The sequence below is a fragment of the Pipistrellus kuhlii genome, unplaced genomic scaffold, assembly GCF_014108245.1.
Source record: "Pipistrellus kuhlii isolate mPipKuh1 unplaced genomic scaffold, mPipKuh1.p scaffold_m20_p_37, whole genome shotgun sequence".
NCBI lineage: Eukaryota > Metazoa > Chordata > Mammalia > Chiroptera > Vespertilionidae > Pipistrellus > Pipistrellus kuhlii.
The window spans coordinates 3639260-3665873 of record NW_023425537.1 but is presented as its reverse complement, the minus strand read 5'-3'; the positions used below and the strand labels follow the sequence as shown (position 1 = coordinate 3665873).

The 26614-nt window shown below is 41.3% G+C and overlaps 3 protein-coding genes across 3 annotated transcripts; all 3 read right to left on the bottom strand.

Annotated features, from left to right (window-relative positions):
• Positions 1-198: 198 nt before the first annotated feature.
• On the bottom strand, positions 199-5258 carry KRT26 (keratin 26). Its single transcript, XM_036407733.1, has 8 exons — positions 4818-5258; positions 4247-4329; positions 3611-3767; positions 3325-3486; positions 3105-3230; positions 2477-2694; positions 1272-1339; positions 199-464 (listed from the first exon to the last, which is right to left on the bottom strand). Exons 1-8 carry the CDS (start codon positions 5256-5258, stop codon positions 313-315), a joined length of 1407 nt encoding a protein of 468 aa, XP_036263626.1. The 3' UTR covers positions 199-312.
• Positions 5259-10498: 5240 nt separating this feature from the next.
• KRT27 (keratin 27) lies at positions 10499-15297 on the bottom strand. The gene is made up of 8 exons (XM_036407737.2): positions 14804-15297; positions 14192-14274; positions 13685-13841; positions 12961-13122; positions 12762-12887; positions 11203-11420; positions 10926-10975; positions 10499-10820 (listed from the first exon to the last, which is right to left on the bottom strand). Exons 1-8 carry the CDS (start codon positions 15254-15256, stop codon positions 10678-10680), a joined length of 1392 nt encoding a protein of 463 aa, XP_036263630.1. The 5' UTR covers positions 15257-15297; the 3' UTR covers positions 10499-10677.
• Positions 15298-17693: 2396 nt separating this feature from the next.
• Positions 17694-26270, bottom strand: KRT28 (keratin 28). The gene is made up of 8 exons (XM_036407736.2): positions 25648-26270; positions 25073-25155; positions 24133-24289; positions 22532-22693; positions 22321-22446; positions 19418-19635; positions 19012-19067; positions 17694-18035 (listed from the first exon to the last, which is right to left on the bottom strand). The coding sequence occupies exons 1-8, from the start codon at positions 26095-26097 to the stop codon at positions 17893-17895; spliced, it is 1395 nt and encodes a 464-aa protein (XP_036263629.1). The 5' UTR covers positions 26098-26270; the 3' UTR covers positions 17694-17892.
• Between the last annotated feature and the right edge of the window lie 344 nt (positions 26271-26614).

The following is a 26614-nucleotide window of genomic DNA, read 5'->3' as shown; positions in this document are numbered from 1 at the left end:
AATTCGTTAACTCCGCCCCCAGATCATCTCATATCCCTTTGTAGTCAATCTCTCCCACAGCCTTGGCACCGTGAACATGTTGATCAGTTTACTATGCCTATAATCTTGTCTATTCCAGAATACCATATAGATGGAATTACATAGTATGCACTCCCAAAGATTACATGCAAAGAACATGAGTAGAGAAGAGAAGGAAAACAAAGTCTAGCCTTTTTATTTGTTAAGAACAGAACTGAATGGTTTCCTTGGGTTACTTAGCTAGTGGGATTTTGCGAAGGCAGGCTTTGAAAAACAGCAACCCTGTCCCTCTCATTATGGTGTCTTAGAAGGTACTCGTTGCTCCATTGTAATATTGCTTATTTTAGAGGATTTTTCTTCAACTGAGTGGACCCTCAGTGAAAGGACACTGCTGAGTTGATCTAGTTCCTCAACCATTGTTTTAATAACAGTTTCTTCTTTTGAGTCTAAAATAAAACAAAGGAAAGTTTAGTGTTTATTCTTTTTTTATATTATATTTATTTATTTATTTATTTATCATTATTTTTTATTATTTTTTTTATAAAGAGGAAGGGAGAGGGATAGAAAGTCAGAAACATCAATGGGAGAGAAGCATCGATCAGCCGCCTCCTGCACACCTCCTACTGGGGATGTGCCTGCAATCAAGGTTCATGCCCTTGACTGGAATCCAACCTGGGATTTTTCAGTCTGCAGGCTGATACTCTATCCACTGAGCCAAACCATGTAGGGTCAGTGTACATTCTTAACAGGTTGAAAGGGATTTTGTTACAAAGGGTAAGCTTTTTAAAAATGGTGTTTGAAAGTCTGGCAAACGAAATGTCAATACTGTGTTTGAAGTCTATGCTTAGCAAGACCAGTGGTCTCTTTCTTTCTTTTATGTACCACTGTTTTTAGAGAAATGGGTGTCTGAAAGCATAAATGAAACATGGATTAAAACATGTAAATGCTAGGCAAGTTCAGGCCTGGAGCAACTAATGTCTTCTTTTAAAAATCATCTTGCCCTAGTTTTGTGGTTTAAAATAAAGTAGCTCTGCTATCAAAGCATTGAAACTGTGAAAATAATAGTTTCTAAGTAAAAAAGATATTGAGGATGGGTTCCCCATTTCAGTAATTTTATAATTTGATCACATCTGTTCTATAAGAATATGAAATACAAATATTAAGAACTGTCATAAGCTTATAGATATAACTGACTTATTTAATACAATTGCTGGAGTTTAAAAGATTTACAACAAGTAAAAATCCTCCCATACCTTTGACTTGATTTTCGGAATTTACAGGCTCACACCCCTTTGATTTGTAACACGTGGACTTGCTTTTTCTGCGAAGAGAAGAGTAAGTTATTGCATTTATTTCATCCGGGAGCTCATAAATAATGATGAATTGGGAATAAAAGTTTTGGAGTTCTAGTTTCAGTAAGATTCAAATTCTTATGCTTAACAGACATTAGTAAGTTTTTTCATGACTTCAATACAGTAAAAGTGATTAAATGGATGTTTAATCTAAGTGGATGTCTAGATTAATGAATAAAAAATTCCCTAGTGATCAGACATTATCTCTTTCATCTACCAATATGGGGACTCCAAATTCTCACTGACTTTTCAGTCCATCACCTGGTCAATGAACACGGCTAGTGTGTCTACTGTACAGAAGGCACTAGATTGTGTGCTGTAGAAAATGTACAGCCAAGACACAGAAGTTTACATTGTTGAAAAGAAAAGGAAGCACATGCAAGTAAAAAGTTGTCTCTAACATGGCATGAAAGGTAAGAGAAGTGAAAAATGAACAGTGAAAAATGAACAGCACGTTGTTCGCAGGAGTGAGCCATCACTGTTAGGGTTCTTAAGAGAATCCGCTGTGAAGACTGACACTAGTCTTGGAAGATGCTAAGTGATGGTGAGACCCTGGGCAAGATTTATGAATATCCTCTGATTACCGAGTTCCTTTGTGTGCAAGCCACTGTCATAGCACTTTCCCTACATAGTGAGGCACCATTGTTCCAAGTATTTCAGAGTATGAATTTGGTGTTATCATAGTTCTACCAATAAAGAAACGGGTTGAAAGAGCTTAAGCAATGTGCATAGATTCTCCCAAAGGTGTCATGCTGGTAACTAAGCAAGTAAAAAATAAAAGAGGATGTGTTATAATGAGAAATGTACTTCAATACTAAATCACAGAAAGCCACTTGGATTAGAGGAATTGTTCAACATTCCACAGTTACGTGTTCTATATATTAACGGACTGCAAATATTTTACAGACTAAAACATTTGATTTTGCTGCCTGTTTTCATTTCAACTGGATGCAATAATAACTTTCAGAGGCCAAAGCCAGGTATGCTCTTTAGAGCAGGACATTCTAGGATACAATATTAATATACACGTATACTGAGAAAACCTGGTTGATGAGAGATGCATTTTTTAATAACTAGATTATGTTTTTCCATGAGTTAATATTTACCTTCCGTCTCCATTTATTAATATGCAGTACGTTTCAATCTCTTTTTCTAAAAATATTTTGATATCTAGAAGCTGCTCGTAGTCCAGCTTCTGGCCTTCGGTTTCCGTGCGGATCTGCTGCAGCTGCTCCTCCATCGCCCCGACCTGGTCCTGGATCTGCTGGAGCTGAAGGCAGTAATAGCCCTCGGTCTCCGCCAGGGAGCATTCGTAGGAACGTTTCTGAAAGAAGAACAAAGCAAGGCTTGCCTGTAGAGCCCAACAACACGTTCCTCTTTTAAACATTCCCAAGGTGGAAGGAAATATTTGTGTGGAGTCTAAATTCTTTCAATCAAAATCAGCATTAGCAATGTTAAAAAAAAAGTTTTTCATTGAAAAAAGTTTCTTTAAAAAATTTTTTTTTGGGGGATTGATGAGTCAGAAGTAATGCTTACGGACAACATTCTTGATATGTAATATTTTTATATGTATTTAATGTATTAATATATTAGATATATTTATCATTTCAGTTACATATACTTGGTTACCTATTTTGTTATGTGATATTTGTATTTACTTATCACATACATAACACACACACACACACACACACACACACAAACACATTCAAATCAGTGGTGATCCCTACACACCGTGGCCACGAGGGACTGGAGTTCTATTTCCAGGGTCTGCAGGTTGCGCTTCAGTTCCATCAGCTCATTCCTGGCCACGGTGGCTGCTCCCACATCGTCAGAGATCTGCTGTTGCAGCGAAGCGCTCTGCAGCAGGGTTGTCAGAGGGTTAGTGACCGGCCTCGGGGCCTATTGAACAAGCAGGCCCTTGACCTGGGTATGTGACCTGCCACAGACGTACCTTCTCGTGAAACCAGGCTTCGGCCTCTTTGCGGTTCTGCTCGGCCAGGTCCTCATACTCGGCCCGCATGTTGTTCAGCAGGACAGTCAGGTCCACGCCTGGGGCCGCGTTCATCTCCACGTTCACGTTGCCCCCGGCCGAGCACTGCAGGACCTCCATTTCCTGGAGAAGGGATCAGCGTGGCTAGTTAAGGTGGAATTTTTGAGAATCAAAAGCGCTGTCACGTAAACAGTGAGCCCGAGGCAGGAAACCTGATAGACACAGCGCCAGCCCGCAGTGTCCTGACCTCCTCATGGTTCTTCTTCAGGTAGGCCAGCTCCTCAGTCAGGGCTTCGCTCTGGATCTCCAGGTCGGCGGTGCACAGGGTCAGCTCGTCCATCACCCTGTGCAGACCGTTGATGTCGGCCTCCACGCTCTGGTGCAGCGCACGCTCGTTTTCATACCTGGAAGGCCATTGAAGAGCGTGGGAATTGTAATCGCAGGCAGGTGCCTGCCTTCTCCAGACATTTCATGTGCTGAGACAGGATGTCTGTACACACTGCTGAAGCTGATTGTGATGGCAAAGTGATGGATCCCTTTGGAATCCCCACTGATCTATGGATATTATTTTGGAGGAGTTGTTTTTCAGAGTTGATTTTTGTCATCCAAAGATGCTTAAGAGCTGAATGAAAATATGGTTTCAAGTTTACTATTTTTTTTTTTATAAAGATGCATTTAATCTCCTCAGTGATTTAGTCGGACTTTATATAAACAAGTTGGTACAAGTAGGGAGGTGAGGGCGGGGATACATATGTAAGACTTTAAACAATAAAGAATTTAAATAAAAGAAATCATGTTGGTTTTTAAAGCAAAAGATATGTTCTTTACTCCAAATATAGTCTTTCCCCCTTTGTTATAATGAATGACTTTATGTTTTACCTACTTCAGTCTGAAGTCATCAGCGGTCAGTTTGGCATTGTCATTTTGTAGGACAATGCTGGCATTGCAGGTGGTCACAGAAATGATCTAAATAGGGTAGATGGTACAAAATGTTAAGTTTCAAAAGTCAAGGAAAACTCCAGATTTAATGTGATTCTTATCTTCTTACCCCATCAAGTATCTATTTTAGTACAATTTTTTATTTTTTAAATTAAATTATTATTTGTGTACATATATTATTTTAGTACAATTTTTTTCTGCATTAAAAAGAATCTAGATTTTCCTTAGATAACAAATGCCTAGAACTTAAGAGCCAAAGTGCAACTTTTATAACCTTGAATACTTTTACTACTCTTGATTAAAAACAATGAGCTAAATATAAGATCAACAGAACGATTCTGTAGTTTTAAAACTATTTCTTTTTCATTCATTCATTCTATAAATTTTTATTATCAGCCCCAAACCACTAGGAATACATCATTTATAGTTGCTAAGCACATTTGCTATGTTGTGTTGCTTTTAGTGTATGGACACCTCACATCTATAATAAAAGTATGCCAATCCGTATTTCTTACCTGGCTTTTCAGATCTTCAATGACTGAGGAATATCTACTGTAGTCATGATCCAATCCCCGACAAGAACCAGGCCCATATCTTTCATACCAGGACTTGATCTTCTGCTCCAGGTCTGCGTTGGCCTCCTCCAGAGCTCGCACATGGTCCAGGTAGGACGCTAGGCGGTCGTTGAGGTTCTGCATGGTCACCTTCTCATTTCCGGAGAGGAGGCCATGCTCATTACCAAGAAACCCAGCACAGACACCGCTCGCCAGCCCTCCGCCACCGCTATAGAAACCTCCTCCAGAAGAAACGCTCCCAAGAGAACAAGAAAAGCTGCTTCCTGCTCCAGACCCACCGCACACATCCCCAGCCCCGAAGCCTGTCCCTCCACCAGCCAGCCGGCCAGGGCCTGCTTGAGAGCAGATCCGCCTGGATCCACTAGGAAGTCGAAAGGACATGGCGACAGCACAGCTGAGCAGCCTTTGCAGAGTGGAGCAAAGCCAAAGCGCACCACCCGTAGTATGTACTCCCGTTGGCCTTTTATAGGATTTGGTATGTCATTTCAGCTGCTATTATGCCGATTTATAATAAAATGTTGCTCATACTCTAATTGTTGTTTTTCATAACTGGGTGATTGTCAATACTGTCCACTCTGTAGGTGGAAAAGTGCCCGAGGACATCTTTTCATATGAAAGGCGCCAGGCAGAGTAATATTGAGTCATAGTCTCAAAGGTCAAACTTAAATAGACAGCTTTTTTACCTCTGGGATAGATTCATTTCTATCCCTCTATAGAACAAAAATTTAATAAGTCAAATGGGAAATGTCTACTGCTTTTGTTCTATAAATGCTTATGGAGTATCTTTATTATTATTCATGCTTTATTGAGTATTTTCTTTCTTATTAAAATCAAATATTCTCAATATAGAGTGATCCTTTGGTGATGGGAGTTTTTTAATTGATTTTTTAAAAAACTGAAATAATAAAAGTACTTTGCTTATCATTTTCACTTAAAAGAATGAATGTGGGGCCTTGACAGAAAGTTAATTATATTGAGATTCCTTGGTTGAATCCAGGAGCAGAATGTCCATTCAACTAACTTCTGTCTCCACATTGTTCATTTCTCTACCTCAAAAATATTGTTTACTGACTTTTAGTTTAAATTTATGTATTTAAGGCATCATGAATTATTTTGAGAGGCGAGTATCAGTGCTCATGTTGATGAGTGGGGAGTTAAATAGGTAAAGAGGAGCATTTTCATTATTACCTAGAAAGCCAGTGATTTGGTACTCTGAATAAAAGCTTAATTATCATAGCTAAGAAGGCTTTTCATTCTCTTGCCTTGATGCCATGGGAAGTTAACCTGTCTGGTGGGGTTCATTTCCCTATGGGGCAAATAAAAATAATAATGTCGAACAGTCTCAAATGAATGTTGAGCTATTCCAATAATTAATGACTATAAAACAGTCTGCAGGGCACAAACATTTTGTAAATGTTAATTACTTAAATTATTATAATAAAGTGACCATGTCAGAAGGGTTAGGTCTCTGTCATTTATAATGGTACAAATTGATTGGTTGACTAATTATGGGTTTGGATAGCTTTAAAACTGTAATTTGTTCTGAATGAGATTTTTTTCCCCCTCAAGGTTGTGGATATTGACTAGTTTGAAAAAAACCTCCAGTGTTACTGTCCATAAAAGATATGGAATATTGGGTGGCCCAGAATGCATGGATTTTTTTTTAACCAAAATATATATTTTTAATAATTTCTTTCTTTAAAAAAATAAATTTTATTGATTTTTTTTACAGAGAGGAAGAAACATCTAAGATAGAGAGTTAGAAACATCAATGAGAGAGAAACATCTATCAGCTGCCTCCTGCACACCTCCTACTGAGGATGTGCCTGCAACCAAGGTACATGCCCTTGACCAGAATCGAAACTGGGATCTTTCAGTCCACAGGCCAATGCTCTATCCACTGAGCCAAATCCGTTAAGGCTGACCAAAATATTTTAAGAAAATTAATAGAAAACTGAAATTCAGACTACTTACCCATGTATAGAAGAATGTGTGATGAGTTAAGAGATGCAGCTCAGCTGAAACCGGTTTGGCTCAGTCCCAGATTCGATTCCTGTCAAGGGCATGTACCTTGGTTGCAGGCACATCCCCAGTTGGGGGTGTCCAGGTGGCAGCTGGTTGATGTTACTCTCTCATCGATGTTTCTAACTGTCTATCCCTCTCCCTTCCTCTCTGTAAAAAATTAATAAAATATATATTAAAAAAAAAGAGATGCAGCTCATATTCAGGGACTTACTGATTTTGCTGTGACCTGATCGACATTTTAATCTTTTGCTCACCTAGGAATAAAACAAGAAAAACAGAGTAGTTTGTCAGTGTAATAGTCTATCATTCTTGAATTATAAGAGGCATTATGAGACTGCAAAGTATTATTAACATAAACCACTGGTCTCTAGATATTTTATAAGCAATAATTAACTTGCAGTCTTTTGTGAAGTAAGTTAAGCATATATTATTAGGACCATTTGGAAGATGAGTTGACTCTGAAGCTAAGTGGCCACACAGATCACAAAACATTTAAAAAAAATATATATTTTATTGATTTTCCACTTAGAGGAAGGGAGAGGGATAGAGAGTTAGAAACGTTGATGAGAGAGAAACACCGACCAGCTGCCTCCTTCATACCCCCTACCGGGGATGTGCCCGCAACCAAGGTACATCCTCTTGACCGGAATCGAACCTGGGACCTTTCTGTCAGCAGACTGATGCTCTATCCACTGAGCCAAACCGGTTTTGGCAGATCACAAAACATTTTTATGTCAAAGCAAGACTGGAATATCTGATGCTGAACTCCTCAAAATGTTCTCATCTGCTATTCATACGAGCAACTCTCCTGACTTTTCTTCATCATAAATTTCTTCTAAAATAATAATTTAGCTTTAGTCCTTTCTGGAAGAGGGAGATAGATTTAACAAATTCTCTAGGCCATTTCAACCCATGTACTAGTATTTCTTCCCTGAGAATGGTTATTTTATTCATGATACATGTATTCAGCCGCATATTATTATCATTTTTTTCAGAATATATTAGATATTAGAACATTCATTATATAACGTGCATACTGTACTTGAACTAAACTTTAAGTTATTCAGTGTTAATGTCGCTTATCTCAGGATGCAGTTTTTCATTATATCATCTTATTCTAATTACCATACACTAATTTTGCCCCAGATAAATTTAGTGTTTCGCTTCAAACATGCTACACTATCTTTTGCCATTCTTTGAAATTCACATTCTGCATTTGTTAGCGGGGTTTAGAATGTATTTCTCTTGGACATGAATGACGTTTGTTTTGTCACTAGATTTCTAGTTTTTGCCTCCCCTGGAATCAGATTCTAGAATGCTAACTCCTCCCACAAAATGGCTTCCCTGGTTTGTTTGGGAAGGAGACGCTGATGACTTTGCTTAATCTCGGACTAACTGGAGTTAGAATGCACTTAGTTGTTTTTATCCCGGCCCTTTCGAGAAGGAAGGTAGGCTCATGAGGTTCTCCTTAGCATGGTGCTATGTTGTGGTTAAACACACTGATTCTGAGCCACAGCTTTTTTATCTACTCACCTACCGATGGGTCCTTGGGCTGCTTGCATATGTTAGTATTGAAAATGATGCTGTAGTGAACATAAGGGTGCGTATACACTTTTTTGAATTAGTGTTTTTTTTTTTTTTTTTTTTTTTTTTAATATTCCCAGAAATGGAATCACTGGGTCATAAGGCAGTTTCATTTTTAATTTTTTGAGGAAACTCATATAGTTGGCTTTTTAAAAATATGTTTTTATTGATTTTTAGAGAGAGAGGAAGAGAGAGGGATAGAGAGATAGAAACATTAATGAGAGAGGATCATCATCAATCAGCTGCCTCCTGCATGGTCCCTACTGGGGATTGAGCCTGCAACTGAGACCAGAATCAAACCTGGGATCCTTGTGTGCTAGTGCCAGGCACCTGCGAGGAGCCTGCCCTGCTCCTGCACAGCCTCTTCCAGGTGAGCTGGGCCACAGCCACTGGGACCGCAGGAGCCATTTGGGCTCCCCGTGGGTTCACACAGGAGCAGGTCTGCAAGGCTGGCTAGGAGAGAGTGCACTGCCCTCCTGGCTTCCGTGTGGCACTGCTGGGTGGCCCAGAGGCCCATGCTGCGCCCCAGACCACTGTGTCTGGCTGTGCTCACTGCATCTCTTTGTGGGGACTCAGGCACTGTGACTCAGGCGGATGGGGGCGCACAGGGGCCCAGGGATCCAGGTGCTTCCCAGGGCCCAGAGATCAGCTGGGACCTGTCCTTCCACACCAGACACTAGTGCTTCCATTGGCGGCCAGGTCTAGGGACAACACCTGTGCAAGAATTTTGTGCACCGGGCCTCTAGTATGGAATAAGAATGGTGAAAGCATACATCTCTGTCTTGCTTCTGATCTTAAGGGAAAAGCCCATTGAGTATGATGTTGGCTGTGGGATTGTCACGAGTGGACTTTATTATGTCCCTGGCAGACAGAATCCCTGGTGATTTTCACAGCGAGATGTTATGTGGGCGCCTCTTCCTGGCTCTGGTGCTCTGGGCTTGGGAGCCTGGTGTGGAGTTGAAACCCCACTCTCCTCAGCGAGAATCTTTGCAGCTGAGATATCCCTCTTGGATCTGAGCTGCCACCTGTGGGAACAAAGCCAGCCCTTTTTGCATTTCCACCCTTCCTACCCATCTCGATGTGGCTTTCTTTGTATTAATAAATTATTGGTCATAAGACTTCTGTTCAGCTAGTCTTCAGTTGGTTATTCAGGTTGGTTGTTCTATGTTTTAATTGTCATTCCAGTTTGATTCCTGGGAGGAGGTGAGTGTAGCTTCCACCTACGTTGCCACCGGTTTGGATCTCCCAATCTTTCATCTTTCTTAAGGTAGGCAGTTATCACTATAAAGTTCCTACTTAGTACTGTTTCGCTGCATCCCATAAGTTTTGGTAAATTGAATTTTTATTTTCATCTGTCTCAATGTATTTTTCTATTTCTCCTTTGATTTCTTTGACCCATTATTTTCTCAGGAGTATTTTGTTAAATATATATATATATATATATATATATATATATATATATATATATATATATATATATATATAATTATTTTTTTTTCTCTCTCTCTAAAAGTTCCAATTTTCCTGCTATTATTGATTTCTAGTTTCATACTAGCGTGGTCAAAAAAGATACTTGTTATGATATCAGTCTTAGATTTGTTTCGTGGCCTAACATTGTGAAATCGACCACTTGCCTTATCTAGTCCTCACATTTCTCTCTTTTCCTTTCTACCTTCAAATATGACCATATTTAGTGGGTTTTCCCCCCATTTTTAGGATATTTCTGATTCTCCAGTTCCTTATTTCCACTTTTCTGTCAATCTAATCTTAGGGATTAGATTTTGTTCATTGTTTTAGTCTCATTACTTAGTGTGTGCTTAGTAAGTGTTTATACAAAGAAGGACAATATAAAACTTTACAGAAATGTGAAAAAGACTCCACCTACTTTGCCTGTTAAAATTTACTCCTAATTTCTGAAGGTCATTGAGTTAAACGGAAGAAGTTTAAAGCAAAATTCAGCCCCAACTGGGGGTTACGTTTACAACCCAAAGACTGACCAGAACCAGTGAAGATGACTTGCAACAGGAAAACCTTTTATTGAAACAGCACCGCAGAGAAAGCCAGAGACATGTTACTACTCTAAAAATGAGTTGTCCTCACTCACTGGGAGAAAAGCAGAAAAATAAGAGGGCCCTTAGTGAGAGATCTAGCTTCAATTTGTCATTTTAATTGAAGGCCATTCTTTTGGGGCTCAGGCGGGCACCCTCTGTTCACTCTTCATGTTGGTGACTTTGGTGGATTTCTCTTCCAGGGTTTGAACTCTGGACGAGAGAATTTTGCCACGAGGATCTAATTCTTCCACAATTGTTTTAATCACGGTGCCTTTAGAAGCATCTAAAACAACACATATGGATTGTTAAGATTTCTCAAATTCATAGAGGAAACGACATGTCCTTTGGAACATATACAAATAAACACTCAAGCACCGCTTTTCTTTACCTTTTATCTGACTTCCTGGTCCTTTGTGGCCTTTTGATTTAACGCAAGAGCTGTAAGAATACAGAGAGCTGGTATTAACAATTCTGCTCTGTGTTTTGCCAAGGAAACGGAAAAATATTGATTTAGCATGGGAGAGCATTGGATTCTTAAATAACAGTAGAAGAAGTTTAGGTACACATGATGTAGGCCATACATACTTTGTACTTGATTTTAAAAAATAGTTAACAACCTTAAAATAAGTTATTTTAATGTTTTAAATAACGGAAGTAGTCCTTACCCATCCTCTCCATCTATCAGGCGGCAGTAGGTCTCAATCTCTTTTTCCAGATGGACTTTGATGTCCAGCAGCTGCTCGTACTCCAGTTTCTGGCCCTCGGTCTCGGTTCTGACCTGGTGCAGCTGCTCCTCCAGGGCCCCGATCTGAGCCTGGATCTGGGCCAGCTGCCCACAGTAGTTGCCTTCCGTCTCTGTCAGGGAGCACTCCAGGGACTGTTTCTATGGGTCAGGAAGCCAATTTAGTAGACAGTGTCATGGTGTTGTTTTAGAGAAAGGCAAAACACATAGGTATTTAGGAGCCCTATCTTTATTTTATGCAAATAATATTTACTCAGAAGATCCCACTTGCTCCATATTACTGGTTGCCTTTATTAATGTGTCATACCATTCTTATCTGCGAGAATAACACAGCCGCTGATAATGTTACTCATAGACCCTGGAGCGTTAGCCAAGATGAAGCTGTTTCCTCATAGGGCACAGTGTACAGATGCCCCCCACCCAATATAGCCTGTGCTTGTAGAGTCTGACACAATTTGCCACTGTCCCCCCAGAATAAAAGTTTCCCTACACTTTGCTACCTCATTTCTAATCATGGGTCAGCCTTGTCTCATGAGGACTGTAGCTCTTCTATGAAAAAAGAATCCTGTAGTGACCTGCATATCTTTTCCGGAAGTAGAATGACCCAAAGAAAAGAATGCCCTTTTTGCCTTTAAGTCCTTGGATTCATGGGCTTGTGGGTCCACATGGGTTTCTATAGGGTTTATCCCACAGCGGGGTGCTTGCTGTCATTTTACACGGAATAAAGGTGAGGATGTCTTTCCCATTCATCTGCAATGATTTTTATACCAAGTCCTCATTTCATATACAATTATAGCCTCTTTTGTGGGTAAATCTGGAGGCTTACTAGCCATTGTGGAAAGAAGGATAGACTTGGGAATTAGAAAATTTGGAGAGAAGTTATGGTTCCTTCGGATCCAACTGTGGGACTCTGGGAAAACTGCCTAACTTCTTTGAATCTCAGATTCTCCTTTTGGAAATAATGACAGGAATTATAGTCTTTCTTGCCTAAGCCCCAGAGCTATTGTGGACTTGTGTGGGTGAAAGTGCTGGGCCAACCCTTAATAAATAAGGTTATTATTATCATCATGCATGTAGGCAACCTTCAAGCCTCTACTTTGCTTCCTGTTGGTGCCACTTAAAAAGGAACGTGTAAGTGCTCTTCATTAAGTGGCAAAAGGAATGCTAGATGAAGAAGATGTTCAGTGGTTTCTGATCTTTGGACTTGGGAGAGAAGATTCATGGTAAATCTATTTTTTCATGAGTGCCCCAAAATAATTGTAGTTGCTAATTTCCCATGTTTTATAATAATTAGCATCTAGGAATAATTTTCAGGCAAAGAGGATTCTACTGTGCACAGTGCAAATGTGCCTTCTGTCAAGCATTAATAATGAATGGATACATATCATGTAGAAGAAAACTCTTCTTTGAACTATTCCTTAGCTTCCAAAGGAAACATTTATGTTGCTGTTATTTTTTTTTTTTTAGTGATTTTGTACTGACCATTGCTAAGAGGGACTGAAGTTCGATCTCCAGGGTTTGGAGAGTTCGTTTCATCTCGGTAAGTTCATTTCGAGCTGAGGTGGTGGCCCCAGCATCGTCGGAGATCTGCTGCTGCAGCGAGGCGCTCTGAAAGGGAGGAGTGAGGTTAGGGTGCCGCTTGACCTCAGGGCCAGGTCAGCGCGCCCCGGCGTGGGCTCACCTTCTCGTTGAACCAGGCCTCCGCGTCCCGGCGGTTCTGCTCCGCCAGGTCCTCGTACTCGGCCCGCATGTTGTTCAGCAGCACCGTGAGGTCCACCCCGGGCGCCGCGTTCATCTCCACGCTCACGTTGCCCCCGGCCGAGCACTGCAGAGCCTTCATTTCCTGGAACAAAGTTGTTAAACCGTGTTAGCTAGGATCGGAATGTTTTAAAAATATATATATATTTAATTGATTTTTTTTACAGATAGGAAGGGAGAGGGGATAGAGAGCTAGAAATATCGATGAGAGAGAAACACCGATCAGCTGCCTCCTGCATACCTCCCACCGAGGATGTGCCCCAAACCAAGGTACATGCCCTTGACCGGAATCGAACATGGGACCTTTCAGTCCACAGACCAACACTCTATCCACTGAGCCAAACCGGTTAGGGCATGGATCTGAATGTTTTTAAAGGAGCCAGATAGGCATGATCCATACAGTTCGACATTTTTTTTTTTTTTTTTTTTTTTTTTTTTTTTTTAGGGTTCATTTCTTTAGAGGAGGATGAATAGAAACATTCTAAACAATCACACCGTATGGAGAAATTGACAGGTTCCTTCTTGCAATTGATTTAAGACATTGCATTTGTCATCTGAAATGCATTTTTTTTTTTTTTTTTTAAGTTTGGGAGGAAGGCCAGTTGTGGAATGGGGCTGGGGTGGGGGTGGGGTGGAGAGGCATCTACCTCCTCGTGGTTCTTCTTGAGGTAGGCCAGCTCCTCGCTCAGAGCCTCCAGCTGGATCTCCAGGTCGGTCCGGCACAGAGTCAGCTCATCCAGCACCCGGCGCAAGCTGCTGACGTCCGCGTCCACGCTCTGGTGAAGGGCCTGCTCGTTCTCAAACCTCAGAAAATGTTTGGAAGTTTGATCACATTAGTCCCGCCCCTTTTTAGGCCACTGGGAAACGTTGAGGTCAAACTGCTAAGATAGACTCAGAGCTTCACTTGGATCGGCCATCATGCAATACGTGCATTTCTCGGAAGCAAGAGAATGAAAAGAGTCCAACATGTTCTTTCATGTGATCTTGACATTCATCTATGTCAGCCCTCAAACTTCCCAAGCAAAATATATAACTCAGGCTAGTTATCGTAATACACATTTGACAAACAATAGAAACAAAGAATGGAGCCAGCCTCAAATAGCCTAAATAACTTAAATAACTTAAAAAAAAAAATTCTCTTCAGCTCTACTTACTTTAGCCTGAAGTCATCAGCTGTTAGTCTGGCATTATCGTTTTGCAGGACAACACTGGCATTGCTTGTAGTTGCAGAAATGATCTGATGGATGGAGAATGAGAGAACAGTGAGGAAATCCTTTTAAAATTTTCAAATTTCCTTGAAGGAAGTCACCAGTGACATAATAGTAATATTCCGGGCACCCTGTCTCCAATAATAAGATGATTCTTTCGACAATGGGAAATTTAAGTCTGACCTCTTTTACTCTCCCTCCTCCCCCTAAAAAAATAAAACAAAAACAACAACAACAAAAATTTCTTTTGATAGCAAAGCCTATAAATATATAGCTGGAGACATTGGGCAGTTTTTGATATTTTGATATTATGAAATGCATCAATATGCACACTCTATACTGGGTGCTAAGTGAGACATGCTCAAAGATAAGAATTTTAATATACATTATTTTTAATATCCATTATTTTCTTAACATTAATAACGAAGTACCGAGAATTAGAATCTGAAAGCAAAGCCCTGCTTCCTGTACGTGGTTGCTTATATATTTGTGAGTGTGTACATGCAGCTAACTAAATACTCTTAGAGGTCTTAACCCCCATGACATTGAGTTTCTTACCTGGCTCCTAAGGTCGTCAATGATAGGGAAGTATCTGCTGTAATCGTGATCCAGACCGCGGCAAGAGCCAGGCCCAAACTTCTCATACCAGCCCTTGATCTTCTGCTCCAGGTCGGCGTTGGCCTCCTCCAGGGCGCGCACGTTGTCCAGGTAGGAGGCCAGGCGGTCGTTGAGGTTCTGCATGGTCACCTTCTCGTTGCCGGAGAGGAGGCCGTGCTCGTTCCCCAGGAAGGCGGCACAGGAAGCGCTCCCCGCGCCCAGCCCTGCGCCATAGCCTCCTGCGGAGGAGCCGCTCCCAAAGGTGCAAGAGAAGCCACTTCCGATGCCCGGCACCCCGCACGCGTTCCCAGCCCCAAAACCCGCTCCCCCGCTGGCCAGCCGCACCGAGCCCACGCCGGCGCACGAACCCAGGGAACCCAGGCGCCTGGATGCGGAAGAGAAGCGCACAGACATGGTGTCCAGACTGGAGCGAAGCTGGTGCCTGGGACGAAGCTCTGATGGCGAATGTCTTGCTTAAACGGTTCAGTTTGGCTTTATATACACGTGATCAGGTGTTTCTGGATGAACCTTGCAACCCACAGGAAAATGGTGCTTGCCAGCTCATCATGAATTACTTATAATTGGGTGACTTTTTTTTTTTAATGAATGTCTTTACCCTACTGTGTCCCTTTCTGTAGGTGGATAGTTACCTTGGGGTTATATGTTATCTCCAAAATGGGACAGGAAGGAGTATTATCAAGATTATTATAGTGATGCATTTCAAATTTAGGATGAGTAAGACTTCCTGTTTCCCAGGTTCAGGAGTATGAAATCTCTATAGAATAAAAAAGTGTCATAGACAAGTTTCTCTTTCTCTTGATTAACCAACACCACTCCATCCCTCCTGTCTCCCCAGCAAGTGAGGAATCAAAGTGAGGTAGCATATTTATGGTTTTCTATGGATAATATGGTCCTTCTTTTTGATATGTTGAAAATATTCTCAAGTCCTTGGGCTCATGGTACCAGAGGAACATGACCAGGTCTTTAAGCGGAACTTGAAGCATTAGATGGATTCTTCTGTGATCCCCATCCCTCCTGAATTACCATTTCATCTTTACTGGTTTTCTGTCTAAGTTCTTTTGCTAACCAGGTTAAGTGAAGGTATTGGTTAACCTGTCTAGACCCCAGACTCCTCATCTGTGAAAGGAAGGGGCTAGACTATGGCCTGTATGTTCGCTTCTATTTCTAGATTTCTTTAAAAAAGGTAAGTAGGGTTGCTTCTGTGTGGTGGCATTATAGGTGGATTTTATTGTTTAAAAAAATGTTGTCTTTGTTGATTTTTAGAGAGAGAGAAAAGGAACATTGATGTAGGTCAAAACATTGATTGCCTCCTACGTGTCCTCTGCTGGGGATGGAGCCCACAAGCTGGGCATGTGCCCTGCCTGGGAATTGAATCACAACCGTTTAGTGTACTAGACAAGCCTTGATCAACTGAGCCACCCTGGCCAGAGCTATTTCTGCATTTCTTGTATCTTTACATTTCTTTCATTATTTCTAGAAAACGTTTCTGCATCCATTTTCTCCACTTTTCATTTCCTACTCCCTTCTGAATTTGATCCTGCCACTTTATGAAAATAATCTCTCAAAGATGGCTTATTACCCCGCATCACTAATCCAGTCATCATTTCTCATATTTCTTCTATACTTTCTTAAACACATTTGATACTAAATTCAGTTTTCCTGAATTTTTAATAATTGCTTTCTGAGAACATTTCTGTATCTCTGCTCTTCTTCTTTCTTTGCAGTTCATAGTTTCTTGCTCTAAAATTTGCCATTCCTGACATTCTGTACTTGGTGTTCCTGATTTGTACACACTCTCTCTTGGTGATCTCATCCCTTCTTGGCTCCAGGTGCATTTTCTAAATATACATCTTTAGCACCATACTTTCCTCCCTTCTAGATCCACACCTTACGACACCTCCAAACATTTCTACTTGGATATTCTGTCTTGACTTTAACTCAACACGTAATTACGTTGGCATAAAAATTTGATCTTTTGCATCTTTCTTCATTAGTTGCTGGTGGAATTACAGTGCCATGCTCAAGATTACTAAGAAATCTCTAACTGCTATTTTCTACTAGCCCACAGACAATAGATCAGTAAGTCCTCTTGAATCTACTTTTGCAGTGTCTCTTGAAACATTTTTCTCTTTTCTATTTTCCTTGTCACTATCATTTTCTTTCAAATCAGTTAGTAGAACCTTAATTGGATTTCTGGTTTCAAGTCTTTTCTTTCTATCATGGTCATTAAGTTGTTGGGTGGCAAGGTTATTATTCCTGAAGTACACCATCATTCATGGAAGAACTTGGACTGTTTTAAAAAAAAATTTATTGATTTTTTTTTTAAGAGAGAGAGGGAGAGGGATAGAGAGGTAGAAACATTGAGAATTGAGGCCAAAACCTGGGTATGTGCTTTACCGGGAATCAAACCAGTGACCTCTTGGTTCCTGGTTTGATGCTCAACTGCTGAGCCACACTGGTGGGCTAACTTGGACTCTTGAATCAGATATATCAGCATTCGTATCCCAGTTCTGCCACTTTCTAGTTGTGAGCCATTGATGGGGAAATCAGAATGGCTCAGAATGTCTCAATAGCCCTGGAAGCCATGATTCCCATGAAGAGTGTCTGAAAAATTCTAACGGAAAACACTGTCCAACCTAAAGGTCTCTACTTTGACAATTCATCCTGAGTGAGGGTGAAATAAAAATATTTTCAGACAAGAATATCTCACAAATTTACCTTTTGCAAACTTTGTCAGGAAACCACCAGAGGGCAAAATGAATAAGTAAAGGGAAGGCTTAGAATCCAAGACAAAATAAATTGCAAATCATTATTTATTAGTCATGAGTGAATGTAAATGAGTGCACATTACGTTTTTATTTATTTGAAAATAAACACCCTTTTTCCAGGAAAAGGTAACAAAGAAAGCAGGCCCCCCTGTAAGAAACTTATCTTTAAGGTAGAAAGTATTTTTATTATCTCCTCGATATTTAGAATAATGCAGTAGTGCAGGATTCTTCTCCAAATTATTATTTTCTCAAAAATGACAGCTAGAAAGAAACCTTTTGATCTGTCTTGCCATTGGTAATTTTAGATGTCTTTTCTTCAATGGACTGAATCCTCGATGAAAGGACTTTACCACGTTGATCTATCTCTTCAACCACCGTCTTTACCAGCGTGGTTTTGGATAAATCTAGAAGTAAAATATACGTGAGTACATATATTTAACCTAAAAGATTGCATGACAAAGAATTCAACTGTTGGTTGTAATATAATATATTATGTACATTTTTGGTGAGGGAATAAATATCTCTCTATATAAAAGCTTAAGTGACTGGCCGACGGCAAACCGGCTGACCAGCCGACTGACCATTAGCTATGAGAACACTGACCATCAGGGGTAGATGCTCAATGCAGGAGCTGCCAAGCTTTGGTCACTTGGCAGCTGTGGTTCTTGGGTTTCAAATCTGGCACCAGAGAGGAGGGAGCCCGATTCGGGGGTGTCTCACCCGAGAACCACCCCCTCAAAATCCAGGACCCCTCAGGGGATGCCAGCTGGTTTTAGCCCAATCCCTGCAAGCCAGGCCAAGAGATCCCACTGGTGCACGAATCCATGCACCGGGCCTCTAGTAGATTTATATTGATATTGAATGTCCCCAAAATACATGCATACATGTTGAATAATTATAAAGGCAGTGTTTATTAAAATACATCTTATTTTTAAAATTGAGCTATCAGCTGTTAAAGTGTGTATACATTTGGGGCTAGGGGTGGGGGGACGCCCCATAGTATAGAACAGTTTTATCCATTTAAAATAATATTTTAAGTTCCAATCTAAGCACTTTGATTTAAATTGTTTAAATATAGACTGTTGCCGTAGTGTACTGTACAGTTGCCATTAATGCAAAAGTATTTGCTGCACTAGAAATACAATTAGGCCCTGACTGGTGTGGCTCAGTGGATGGAGCGTTGGCCAACAGACTGAGGGGTCCTGGATTGGATTCTGTTTGGGGCCATGTACCTTGGTTGCGGTGGAGGGTGTGCAGGAGGCAGCTGATGAATGTTTCTCTCTCATTGATGTTTCTAGCTCTCTGTCTCTCTCCCTTCCCCTCTGTAAAATATCAATAAAAAGAAAAAAGAAAAAAAGAAATACAATTATATTTTATTACCTTTAGATGAATTCCCTGAGCTTCCTGATCCAATGCCCTTTGATTTGGAGCACGAGCTGTAAAAAACAGCAACAGTTTAGTTTTTAATAATTCTGTTTATCACTTTTGAATTGATAGGTGAACATGAACTGAGTAAACTTTGTATGCCAAAACCAGATCTTTGTTTTTTTTTTAATAAAGGAAAATAGATTTTGGGGGGCAGGAGCTGAAGGTAATTAAATGCTATATATAGATAATCTTATTTAGATTTGATTTTTTTAAACCCACAGGTTTAGAGGCTGTGGTGTACAAAACATGGAAGAGATGAAGGCAGAGGTAAGAGACGAACAGGCTTTTCTGCTGTGGGAATAAAGAAGGAAAGGATGGAGGCCTGGAAGGTGAACAGACAATGCGTGGTGCTACTTACTTTCCATCTCCATCTATCAGGCGGCAGTAGGTCTCAATCTCTTTTTCCAGGTGGACCTTGATGTCCAGGAGCTGCTCGTACTCCAGTTTCTGGCCCTCGGTCTCGGTTCTGACCTGGTGCAGCTGCTCCTCCAGGGCCCGGATCTGAGCCTGGATCTGGGCCAGCTGCCCACAGTAGTTGCTTTCTGTCTCAGACAGAGAGCACTCCAGGGACTGTTTCTGAGGACATAAAAGATGTCAGAGCAAAGGGTGAAGCCACTTGGGGAGCTATGTAGGCCAGTGTTTTCCAGCAAAAGGCAGTTCTGCTGGTCAGGCAAGCTTTGGAAATTTGTGGGGCTTGTCACAATAAAATGGGAGGTAGAGAAGAAGGGGAAGTGACTGGTTTTTACTGGAGATGGGTGAGGGGTAGGCATGCTAGATGGCCTAACATGGGCTAAATGGCCTTTTTGCCCTAAGGCGTTTCTAATGGACATTCATTATATTTAGGTAATAGTTCCTATTATGACCTACCTAGGTATTAAACGCTTTCTGGAGGTAGCACAATAAGAAATCAACATTGGAAATCATATATTTTGAAATTACATATGTATTTTTGGGTTGCCTATTGTTTTCGATCTTATTCTGCTACTGTCCTCAGAGATCTACCCCACCACTGTTCCCAGGCCTCTGTGCTGTGTTTTTTGTTGTTGTTGTTTGTTTGTTTGTTTTTCTAATCTGTCCTCGATTTTCTAATGTCAATCAAAGGTCTTTTCTTAAGCTGAAATGGAGATTTCGGCTTGACAGAAGTGGAATTTCAAGACAAGAGGCATATTTAATAACACAGTCCAGGCCATTATTTCAACACTATTTTATGAATATTATACTTACTAATTTCTACTTCCATGGTCTGTAATTTGTCTTGTCATGTGTTCCCTACCTTAATTAAAGTAATTTTCCTCTTTCCCTTATCATATATAAATACATCTGGGTGCTTATTATTTCTCCTGATATTAGTTATTATCCTAGGGTCCACCCCCATCACTCTTCCATTTCCCTTTTCTTCTTGTGTGGAGCAATTCCTGGTTGTTCAAAACAAAACTCATTTACCAAAGAAATGTGTAAGCCTCTGTCTCTTTCATTCCATATTCTAGGGTCATTGGGCCCACGTATTTACATACTAAACACATTTTATGTCAAAATACATTTAATTCTCCTTTTTATTGCAGTTATGACACTGCACTGGTTTAAAATTCTTTTTTTTTGTATGTAAATTGTGAGATATATTGTCTATTGACTTCATTTTAAGATTATAAAGAGGAAATTATAAAATATTTGTCATGACAGACAAGAGGCTGATGGGTGCATTACGGTGGGTGCTACTGGGCTCTCCAGGGGCAGAGGAGTGGAAGGTGACCAGGATGGTAATGGGCAGGGTGAGGCAAGAAGTGGCCATGATTCAATGAGGTGTGTGGTGGGCTGTTCAGAACTTTAGCTTCCTTGTTGATGGTATTCCTTTCTAAGGTAATGAATGCTGTCTCACATCAGAGGGGACAGCATCTCTATCCCATAGCCTTCTGGGTAAAGGTTGGCTCCTAGAGGTGGAAGGAGGGCAGGATGAACTTGGAAGTTGGAAGCATATGAAACCTTTATCCATTTAGACAACTCCCAATTTACACAGGATTTGTGTGTGGAACTACAGGAGATCATGCTTAGAATTCATCTACGACAAAAGAACCCCAGATATGGAAGTTAGTTCTATGCCACCATATTCTAGAATTCATTATGTTGTATCTTAAAAAGGGTTTTTGTTTGTTTGTTTTGTTGTTGTGGATTATTTCATGAGCCCAAACTATAGTGCTATGTTGCCTGCATAGAATCCAACTACTTTCTAATATCATTATTTCTGTGTGAAAACGCTTCAATTCTGACCTGGGAACTGAGTAATTAATTTCCTTCAACATAGCTCCAAAGTGAGAGGAGGGCTTCCTATTCAGGGGACAGCAGCAGGAACAGGGCCTCAGGGTGCCAGTTGTAGGAAAGAAGCAGGTGGGGAAGAGAGGAGGGTTCCAGGATCTCTAAGTGGCCAGGAGGGTTTCGGGTACCAGCGACAGTGGTGATGAAGGTGAAGAGATTGGCATGGTGGGTAAGTTGGGATTCAATCAGTGGTAAAATAAGTCTCCAATCTAAATGCTATATGATAAGAAAGCACTGCCCCTTTTTAGGGTGGCTAAATCAAAATACCTTCTTATGGTTTTAAGTCATCTTTTTTTTTTTTCTTGGCTTACTGCACTTATTTGTATAATAATGGCTCTTTGTGTTGCAACCTGGTGTCCTCAGGGCTCCTGGAACCTCTGACAGTAACAGGGCCCATATTTGCCATCATTCTCAAAATCCAGTCTGCCGGGTGCTGCCAGCCGACACTCAGAGGGAAGCTGGTTTTAGTGCTGGCCTGGACTCCCTGGTGCTGAGGAGGCTGGCAGGGCTCACACAGAATCAGAGAGGCACCCTCTTTTCCTCTGCTCGAGGAAGAGCGCCATGTGGCTTTTAATAGGCTTTCACCAATGCTAGGAGATGCTGAGGGCATCCATACCCGCTCTGCCCCGTGTGCTCGCCTGATGTCAGCCTGCACTTAATTTTGTGGTCGAGCACACTGCCTGCTGCTTGCCATGCAGGGCTGAGACGAGCCACCCCAGGAAGGAGCTATTTCATGAAGTGGGCCCTGAGCACCTGCCAGGAGAGAAATCCTCAGGGACCTCAGGGAGGAAGGGAGCTCTGTCTTGTCCCTCTTTCTGAGAGTCTCAGCGCCTGTCTTTCCTGCTGTCGCCAGGAGGTATTTGCAGGTAAAAGATCTAACAGGGGAAACGGGAGGGCTTCAGTGAGATTGGTCAGGTTCACCAAATCCAGCTGACCTGCGCCGTCACCTACCATGGCCAGGAGGGACTGCAGCTCGATCTCCACGGTCTGCAGGCTGCGCTTCATTTCGGTCAGCTCGGTCCTGGCTGAGGTGGCTGCGCCCGCGTCGTCGGAGATCTGTTGCTGCAGGGTGGCACTCTGGAAGGCAGGGTGCAAAGGGGTTCACTGGGCCTGCACCCTCCGGGGCAAGGGGGAGGGTAGGGCTGACTTGGGGGGCCCTCACCTTCTCGTTGAACCAGGCCTCCGCGTCCCGGCGGTTCTGCTCCGCCAGGTCCTCGTACTCGGCCCGCATGTTGTTCAGCAGCACCGTGAGGTCCACCCCGGGCGCCGCGTTCATCTCCACGCTCACGTTGCCCCCGGCCGCGCACTGCAGAGCCTTCATTTCCTGGAGGAAAAGGCCAGCCTGACTTGTGGGGCCATTTACGTTGACCCACCGTCAACAATTTGAGAAGCGTTTCCTAAAGGGTTGCTTCATGTCTCAAAGGCTGTGGTTTAAATTCCAGCGCACAATGCTGTTACAGAGAACCGGGATAATCCAACAATGCCGGAGAGTCTGGAGTCACACTTTATTACACATGTGGGTCCACAGGAAAATGTCTCTCAAATTCTGGGCCCTAACCTGGAGGAATTTTCCCTATTTATATGTTTTTACCTTCTTTGTCTCCCAAAATATGGGGTGTTTCTGGCCTCCTTTGCAAGTTCTTAAAGAGCCCATATGTGCAGGAGCCTTGAGACCTCAACCAAAGGCCTGGCCTGGTGACAGCACTGTTAATTTCATCCGGGAAGGTTTAATGGCCTCTCTGAAATGGGAGTAGTCTTATTTTCCTTATTATTTAAGCAAATAGTGACAAATCAGAGGGGATGTGGTAAATTTGACACTCTGAGGGTGATGTTGAGATGTGAGTGGCTCTTTGTTCCCACCTTCAGTGCATTCAGAGGTACCTTCTTTTGGTTTCGGTGTCTTTAAGGAGAACAATGAACCCTGCTCCTACCCTAAAGGCTGCCATTTCTTCTCTTTTGGGATTGTTTCTTTTCCTGATGTCACACCCTCTGCAATGCATGGATCTGCTTCTCACTCTCCTACTGATACTTACTCCAGTGGCCTGACTCTTCCAACCCCCTGCACTGGGACACTCTCTCTCCCTGTTTCTCTTTTATTTTTTTTTCTTTTGAAGTACAGTACTACTTCTCTCTCTCTCCCATAATCTTACCCTTTGGGGACAGTAGATTTGGTGTTTTAGCCATTTCTACCCAATGATGGGGCAAATTTATCATAGCTTGTTTTCAGAAAAATTGGCATCTATGATTTTGGAGACTTTTGCAATTACTTTTGGGGTAGTAAATTTTTTGGGGGGTGTGTGTTGAAGTTTCCTGGTGTTAAAATAATGGGGTTATCATTGTGCAGGGTTCAATATTAGAGTAAACCCAGGCTCGTTAAGTAGGAAGAACATTGACATCTTTTCCTAGTCTGAGAGGTCTTTTGTGAGAAGATTCACGGCAAGATAAGCCTATGTGAATAAAAGAAATAATGTCATTGAAAGAAAGATGGTTGCATTAATGCAAAAGTAATGTCATAGTTTCAGAAAAATAGAATATTATATCAGTCTAGAAAATGGAAGGATACAGATCAAATTACTAATATTTATTACCTTGAGGGATGTGATTGCAAGGGCAGAGTGAGAGAGATGAAATTCTTTCTCTATAAGCCTGGGCATTGCTTGAGTTGTGATGATGGGCGTGAATTCCTATTACAATTTAATTGTTCCCCGAAAGTATTTAAAATGGGTGCAATTGGGATCTGACCAGAAGTGAAGCTGCTCCTACCTCTTCATGGTTCTTCTTGAGATACGTCATCTCCTCACTCAGGGATTCGTACTGCAGCTCGTGGTCGGTCCTGCAGAGCGTCAGCTCGTCCAGAACCCGCCGCAGCCCATTGATGTCGGCCTCGGTGTTCTGGTGGAGGGCGAGCTCGTTTTCATACCTGGAGAGTGAACATTGGCACAAGTGAGACTACCTCCAGAGACGGGACAAGAATGCCTCAATTCCTTTTCATTGAAAGTCAGCCATTGAGTTAGGACTCCGAATATAATTCAAGTACACAGAGAAAGCCCTCTTCACTCCTCTCACCCAATTCTCTACAGGATAATCTACAGATATTAAAAATAAATAAATAAATATATGTTTAATTGATTTTTTTACAGAGAAGAAGGGAGAGGATAGAGAGTTAGAAACATTGATGAGAGAGAAACATCGATCAGCTGCCTCCTTCACACCCTCCACTGGGGATGTGCCCACAACCAAGGTACATGCCCTTGACTGGAATCAAGCCTGGGACCCCTCAGTCCACAGGCTGATGCTCTATCCACTGTGCCAAACCGGTTTTGGCTAATCTACAGATATTTAATCACACAAATGCCAATGGTATATCCCAATTAAATAAAACATGTCACTTTGTAATTTACCTTGGTCAATATTTTTTACTTAGTCAACAAATATTTACAAACATCTTTGCTCTTGGCACTATTCTAGAGAGGCATAGAAACGCAGTGATATTTTGTTCCAGCAATGTAATAAGTATGTGTACATCCTAAGTATAGCTGATTAAAAGATTATAACATGCTTTGTATTATATTATAACACGCATTACTTCCTTTAATCTCTTAGGTTGTACTTTGTTCTACGTGGGATGACATGGAAATGCTTATTTAACACAGTAAATAGGTAGGAAACTTCTTCTAGAGTGTGATTATTTTCTGTCACCTACTTTAGCCGGAAGTCATCAGCAGCCAGCCTGGCATTATCAATCTGCAGAATGACATTGGCATTAGCAGTGGTGGACGAGATAATCTAGGAGAAACCCAGAGGGAGAACACAACAAATAAGTCGCTTTTATAATTTATTATTTCAGGAGCTAAGAAATGTTACACAAAGAAGCTTTTGCATAAAACTCTGACTCCCTTAGGTAACAACCAAAATGTTTAATTCTTAAAAATTACAGGTATGGTTATGCTCATATATATGTTTTTTCTCAGATATTCATATAACTTTAGAACACAATACTCTTTTTTTTTTTTTATCAATGAACATACTTCAAAATAAACAATAGTGGAATTATTATTATTTTTTAATAGTGGAATTATTAACAGTTAAGCTACATGGAAATTCTTGAATCCGAGTGCCTATTTCTGACTAATAGGAAGAATTACTTACCTAAATAAATAAATGCAATGTAACTCACAGATAACAATTATAAAGCATTTCTTGTTGTAGATCTGTTTTTTTGCAAGGTAATTCTTCCTTTGAATTACTTTGAATAGTTCCAAATTTGCCGTTTCTCACCTTATTCTTAAGATCGTCGATTGTTAGGTGATACCTACTGTAGTCATGATCAAGTCCTCGGCAAGATCCAGGACCATATTTTTCATACCAACTCTTGATTTTTCTCTCCAGTTCAGCATTCGCCTCCTCCAGAGCACGCACGTTATCCAGGTAGGAGGCCAAGCGGTCGTTAAGGTTCTGCATGGTCACCTTCTCGTTCCCGGAGAGGAGGCCCCCTTCGCTCCCGGCAAAGCCAGCACAAGCTGCATTTCCAAAGGCACCGCCGGCCTGGTTCCCACCAGGAACACTGCCCAGGCTCCCTCCCAGGGCACCGGAGAGTCCACTTCCAGCAGCAGAGCTGCCGCAGGCATTGCCGCCTGCAAAGCCCACCCCTCCACTGGAGGGTCTGCCGGATCCAGTCCCAGACCGCAAGCAAATACGTCTGGACCCGCTGGAAAACCGGAGAGACATGGCGGTATGAGAAATGTGCCTTGTCTGGGGATAGCTGTGGCTTCAAAGGAGAACAGAATATTGTGCACTGGTGGTTTCTTTTATACACATTTGGGATGTTTCTACATGAGTTATGCATGCCAAGAGAAGAACGGCATCAGTCAGATTAACATAAAATTATGTGTAATTGGATGATTTAAAGGAATTAATGTCTACCATCTCTTGCTGTTGCTTCAGGGTGTTTGTTATCTTATATATAATAGGGTTCATTCTATATTAAGTTCATTATTTTAACTTCTAATTTTGGGTGAGTAATCCTTTACTTTCATCTTGACCCTAAGAATATACCATCATTATCTGACACAGGATATTATAAAGTTTTAAAAGTTAAGTAAGACTGTAATAGGGTACCAATCAGCTACAGCAGAGTCTTAATTATCAGAGAGGTATATAAAGAACCATTAACAACAGGAACACACTTTTTATCCCACCAGGACAGAAAAAAAGTGTTATTTTAAAATATATAATCCTGGTAACT

What these genes read in the sequence shown, in the direction of transcription:
- KRT26 (XM_036407733.1), bottom strand. Translation starts at nt 5,258, where the DNA reads ATGTCCTTTCGACTTCCTAGTGGATCCAGGCGGATCTGCTCTCAAGCA. An exon ending in GCTGATGACTTCAGACTGAA is followed by an intron (nt 3,768 to 4,246) that starts GTAGGTAAAACA and finishes ATGGCCTTCCAG; the next exon opens with GTATGAAAACGAGCGTGCGC. An exon ending in AAGCCTGGTTTCACGAGAAG is followed by an intron (nt 3,231 to 3,324) that starts GTACGTCTGTGG and finishes ACCCTGCTGCAG; the next exon opens with AGCGCTTCGCTGCAACAGCA.
- KRT27 (XM_036407737.2), bottom strand. Translation starts at nt 15,256, where the DNA reads ATGTCTGTGCGCTTCTCTTCCGCATCCAGGCGCCTGGGTTCCCTGGGT. An exon ending in TCAAGAAGAACCACGAGGAG is followed by an intron (nt 13,123 to 13,684) that starts GTAGATGCCTCT and finishes ACTTTGTTCCAG; the next exon opens with GAAATGAAGGCTCTGCAGTG. An exon ending in TTCAGTCCCTCTTAGCAATG is followed by an intron (nt 11,421 to 12,761) that starts GTCAGTACAAAA and finishes CCTGACCCATAG; the next exon opens with AAACAGTCCCTGGAGTGCTC.
- KRT28 (XM_036407736.2), bottom strand. Translation starts at nt 26,097, where the DNA reads ATGTCTCTCCGGTTTTCCAGCGGGTCCAGACGTATTTGCTTGCGGTCT. An exon ending in TCAAGAAGAACCATGAAGAG is followed by an intron (nt 22,694 to 24,132) that starts GTAGGAGCAGCT and finishes CTTTTCCTCCAG; the next exon opens with GAAATGAAGGCTCTGCAGTG. An exon ending in AGGCCTGGTTCAACGAGAAG is followed by an intron (nt 22,447 to 22,531) that starts GTGAGGGCCCCC and finishes CCTGCCTTCCAG; the next exon opens with AGTGCCACCCTGCAGCAACA.